The sequence below is a fragment of the Anopheles arabiensis genome, chromosome 2 (genome assembly GCF_016920715.1).
Source record: "Anopheles arabiensis isolate DONGOLA chromosome 2, AaraD3, whole genome shotgun sequence".
NCBI classification, from domain to species: Eukaryota; Metazoa; Arthropoda; class Insecta; order Diptera; family Culicidae; genus Anopheles; species Anopheles arabiensis.
The window spans coordinates 97,925,102-97,930,638 of NC_053517.1; the positions used below are offsets into that span (position 1 = coordinate 97,925,102).

Below are 5,537 nucleotides of genomic sequence, written 5' to 3' on the forward strand. Positions count from 1 at the left end.
CACAGAGTGTTCCAATTTCTCCCCGTGCTTGCATTTGCCTGCCAACGACAAGAATGTGAGAAATTTTGATTAATCTAAAACAACCCTAAATGGCGCGAACTGAATCTCCGGCCTCTGAACACTCTCTTTGGTTACCTCCTCACTGCCTCTCTCTCTCCCTCATCCCATACCGATCGATCACGTATGCGTAAGGGAAAGTCATAACGATTTGCAAATCAGCTGTCCATCGATCGGCCGATCCCATTGGCGCGACGCGAATGGCCATAACTGGCGCGGAATGTGCTGCCGATCGTTACTTTGTGCAAAGTAGGGAAAAAGGCCCAGCCTGCTTGGGCAATAGCGACGACATGGAGCGTGAAAGAGCTATCGCACAGATACACATTCACCTGGTGCTCCACTTTGCCTAGCAGAAAACGTCTCCCGTAGAAGACAATAGTAATTAGTGTTGAGAAATAAATCACGTAAAAGTGTGCTACCAGTTGTGTGGGGCACAAAAAGGGCAACACGCGGCAACCTATCCAGAACAAACAACGCGCAACCGTGCGGGTGAGAACTCACAATGTGTGACTAATCACTTTAATAATATCTTTGAACGGGGAGGAGGAGGACTTCAAGCTCGAGGCACACATACACGAAGGCGAGGTTCGATAGCCCAAAAAAAACAAGAGCTCACCCAAAAAACCACCCAAACTTCATTATAACACCAACAATTAGAGAGTGGACGTCACCTTCCCAAACGCGACTGCCCCGGAGGTAGTCATGAGTGACTTGTACTTGACCAGCGAGCGATCGTAAATCAATCGCCCAAAGGAGCGGCCATTCATGTGTCAACCGCTAGAAAAAGAACCTCGATACTCGAACCCCTCCTCACGATGGGGCGCATTTTTTTTGGAGGGAAGGTTTCACATATTTTGGGGTGTGCATCCGAAACGCACGGTACAGAGCGCGGAGAGTCGTAAATCATTAATCGAATGGCGTTGGACATGAATTGTAGGCACATTAGCCTCTGCTACGGCATTGAAACTCCTGTTGTTGTGTCGAATAGTTTTGGGTTCAGCCTTTCTGTAGGCCGTCGCTGTTCAACTACTTCATTATCATCGGTACACCCGTGTACGGAAGGCAAAGAGTTGGATAGCAATCGCGTTACTGCAGTCTGTTTACTTTGTGATTATGCTACTGCCAATGAGATAATCGCAGCGAAACAGTCGCCGTGCGACAGACGACGTGCGAAACCGTAATCGTAACGACCCGTGGGCAAGTGAAGCTTTCCTCTCTGGATCCTCCGGGATTCGGGTGCCGTTTTGGCAGTGTCATAAAATTGCCGATAGATTCCGTTTTAAATACCATTTTATGGCACCTCGCAATAGGAGCGTGTCGCATGTCGCTTTTGGGAGCGAAGCGATCGTTGAGCTAGTTTTCTTGACCGTTTCTTCTCCAAGATGCAGCTCAACAGTTAGCCAAACTGGTCGTAAAAGTTTAATTTCTCCCGGAAGGTGCTGTGATTTTAACGAGCTGCCGAAATGTGATGCATCATTGCGCAATGGCAATAATTGTCATTCCCCGTATGCTCCCGGGGTTTTGCGCTAGATGCACTTTCTAATCAATAGCGAGCGCTACTTTCTCGTGCGTTTCGCATGCATTTGTTCGAGAGAAAGTGTGCGTAGCTTCATTTCGCAATATTGTGCTCGAATTTGAATAAAAATTGAATGGAATAAATAATCCTCCTAAACCAAAACCAAAATCAAAAAAAAATCAAGATTCTTTTAAGTCGTAAAATCTAATTGAAAAATCCCAGATCATTATTTATTGTTTTACTCGCGTCTTTTTGCTTGATCTGTACGATGGTCTTGAATGTACGGCGTAAAATCATTCTAAACATCACAAAAACATTCACACAAATACACACACACACACATTAGCAGTGTTTTGTCTGACTCAACACCCTGAGTTTTGCAAACAAACCGTAGCGAGTCTCACATTGATAAGCGAACCCGTGCCTCAAACCACTGATAATCTCTAATCAAATTGTACTCACGCGCTTGATTGACATAAACATTGCTGGCGGTAACGGCAACGTACACAAAAAAACTGCACTCAGTTCCCTTCAGTATGCGGCCGTTGCAAGTTCCCGCCTGGTTGCACATTTCCTACGAGGAGAAGAAGCTGATTGCGTACCTGGCCGGAAGCGGTACAACTGCCTGCAGCCTGTACCTGCTCACTATGGCCGGCCGGTCGCTGAGCTTTTCCGACCAAACTAGTCCTTGCTTTTCGGAAAACAGTGGTGAGTATAGATACCGAACAAGTGTACGGTTCGTTTCGGTCCACTTTCCATTCTCAATGGCTTCCCATCCCTTTCCAGCGTACAATCTGGAGATAACGCTCGTGGTCATCCTGTCCGTCATCTATCTCGTTATTGGGGGAGCATTTTTCTGGGGCATTTGGCAGGAAAAGGCCAAATATCTGCTGCCCTTTCTGTGCTTTCTCGTTGCTGCCACCGGGTTCCTGGGGCATGCCCATATCGACTGGATGCTTTTCGAGGCCGGTACGGGCGAACGACAGTTTGGGATTTTTGCGTTCATCTTTGCCACGCGTGAGTGTTGATTGTTCGATCCCGAGAAAGTAAGCAGTTGAAGTGATCGGGGGATTTTTTGTCTTTTCAGTGGTACTTACATTTGCCAGTACAATCATTCTTCTGCTGTATCGTGAAATGAATTCGGAGAAGCGTGTGAAAAAGGGCAATTTTGAAGTGTTCTACAATGATGAAAAATATTAATAGTAATGAGTGCTGTTGAGTGTTTATAAACCGCAACAGGGTACCCTTTTAGTGACGGGAAATAAGTATCGAAATTTGATGTTGTTTAAGTATTAGCAAAGTTTATATAGTAAGGTTTAAGGTTTTTTTTTCTTAGTGTGTAGTTCTCTTAAAAAAGAAATAAAATGAAGCTGTGAATATTTGTTCATGATTGGACAACTGTAGTTGTTAAGTTTCCAGCGATTGCCATGTCGAAAAATGCAAGAGGAAAAACCTTCACCAATCAAACACTTTTTTTGAGGTTTCTCAATATATTCCAATGTGTCTTCGTAAGAGTGTCTTCGTAAGAGTGAGCCACAATGCAACACCTGTCCAGAATCCTACTCACTAACAAACATATAGAGATTTCTGAATATTTCAGAACAATGAGACATAATGCAAGCTCACATAGACATTCTTGTCTAGCAGGCACTATAACCAATTGATGAACTCAGTCTGATGAGCACATATCATACCAACCTTGGACACAACCATGTCTACTATCTCGTCAGCAGTGTCGTTGTTTATTGGTAGAATCGACCTCAACATTCACCGAAGGATGTTCAAATGATCTGAGCAAAAGGGTTTGATTCTCTGTTCGATAGTGATATCTTAATATCCCCTACAGTTGTAGCGACTCTTCCAATGTCCCTCCATAGATATGGAGACTTTAGCGAGATAAATTAGTCTGGTTTAAATGTAAATTGTTTAATGTTAATCTAATTACATTTAAAGCGAATTTCGGTTTTCACATCAAGAATCCTCTAACGAGTTGTCAAAAAAGGTATGAGTTTTGTAACTTAATATTTCATACGACTTATGGCTTATAGTTTGACAACCACAATAGGTTGTCAAAGATCTCTTATAAAAATTCCTGATTCTCTTAAGCAATCCTGTCGTGTCGTGTCGTTGTCTTGAGCTCACAGTACGCTCTAACAAAGCTGTAACACTTTGTACAAGCAAACTTCAAACATACTTATCTGCCCATGCTCCCCCATTGCCTCCCGCAAAAGCATAACAGCAGTCCGATAGCATTACCGTTCTCCGCTGCAACCAAACTTGAAAACGCCGCTCTCCCCTCGAGGCAATGCACAAAACGTGCGGCGGCGGCCCGTTCTGCCGCACGCTAATTAAGCTGCGGTGCACGACAAAATCACGACTTCCAAAACCCAACCCACCCACGGACCCACCTTCCGGACACGGCGCGTTCCCCCCGCGGCCGATTCCCACCCACCCACAACAGTAAAATTGTGAGCAAGCAGTAAACAACGCTGATTTGCTGTCCTTTTTTTCTCTAATTGCTAATAAACGATTTCGTTTTAAAAAAGGTTTATCTCCTCCGCCGGTGGTGCGTGGTGCTAATAACCATTCTCACCGTTGTAGGCCCTGCAGCATATGTTTACTATCACTGCCACCAAACGGTTGAAGAAACCCCCCCGCCGGTGTCTTGGACAAGAGTGTGTCAGCCAACGTGTGTGTTTGTCTACGGCGGGGTTGGTACCGTAATTAGCCAACCGCCTGAATCGCCAAGGAGTGCTCACATTATTGACATTTTTTGTCTAGTCTTCGCGAAGGTGCAAACACCTTCGCACACGCAAAGCAAACCTAGAACATGCACTGCTGCTCGGTACGTGCAGGTGCAAACAGGTAGTTTCTACCACCCAGCCAATTCGGTACCAATCCTGGCGAGAAGTGCGAACCGGCCAATTGCTGTGTACGATATAAAACGCATTACTTAACAAATCGTGCACCGTAAAAAAACTCATTTATGTAGGCAGGACGCAGCTTTTATGCTCTGCCAGGGGGTTTCGAGTTTGCTAATTTTTAGCATCGATCGTAACCATTTGATAATGACCTCGGACCTCGGTGAGCCTGGCCTGTCTAGTTTCCATCGCTGTGGGAGCTATGCTGCTTCGCCAGCCCTATGAGTGGCGATCGTGAGGACGAAATTTTCCCCTGACAAAAAAAAAAAATACTCATAAAAGAACGCATGATCGATCAAAGCTGAGCTGCGTTCGAAATCGATCGAACGAGGCAGTGAGCGAGTGTGCGCGGTTTTGATTAACTCACGATTTTGGCGCAGATCAGCGCCGATCTGCGCAGAAGGGACAGAGTGTCTGGGCTGCAATTGCCAAATCGGTTTGCTACGGCACGAATGAATTATTTGGGCCCCGCGTCGGTGGTCGGTCGGCAGTCGAGTTTAGCAACGCAACGTTTAAACGACTTCATTTTGGAGCACCAGTTGCTGCTGAAGTGAGGCGGAGAAGGAACATTAGCAGCCGTTGCCTAGCAAACCTCCTCTTGGTTAGAAATTTTAAAAGTGGTACATTTTCACCCCAAAAACCCCGTTTGGCAATCATTGCGCTGTCGTTTAACAAATCGCTCTCACACACACGCACTTGTCATACAGAGCCTGGCAGGCAAAGGCACCTCAAATACAGAAAAAAATGTGCCCACGACTTCGAGCCAACCCCGCAAAGACAACCCAGCGGAACTGAACCAGATGTGACCTTGCATTCCGTGACCGGCTCTCGAGAGACCAACGCTGGTGAATGCTGGCCGACTTGAGCGCACGATGCAACGCACCCCGACGATGCTAGGCGGCTCTTGCACCACAGTCACCGACCGACCACGGGCACTTTCGTGTGGTCTCAGCACACACGCACGGAGTGTCTTTCCCGCTTTCCTCTAGCCTTGTTCAGGGGCATCCTTGATCGGGCATCTTTTGTAACGGAGCTTCGGGGTG

General features: G+C 46.2%; 1 protein-coding gene across 1 annotated transcript; it reads left to right on the forward strand.

Moving 5' to 3' along the window:
• The first annotated feature begins 2,063 nt into the window (after positions 1 to 2,063).
• On the forward strand, positions 2,064 to 2,976 carry LOC120897362. The gene is made up of 3 exons (XM_040302198.1): positions 2,064 to 2,281; positions 2,360 to 2,590; positions 2,661 to 2,976. The coding sequence occupies exons 1-3, from the start codon at positions 2,110 to 2,112 to the stop codon at positions 2,771 to 2,773; spliced, it is 516 nt and encodes a 171-aa protein (XP_040158132.1). The 5' UTR covers positions 2,064 to 2,109; the 3' UTR covers positions 2,774 to 2,976.
• Positions 2,977 to 5,537: the final 2,561 nt, after the last annotated feature.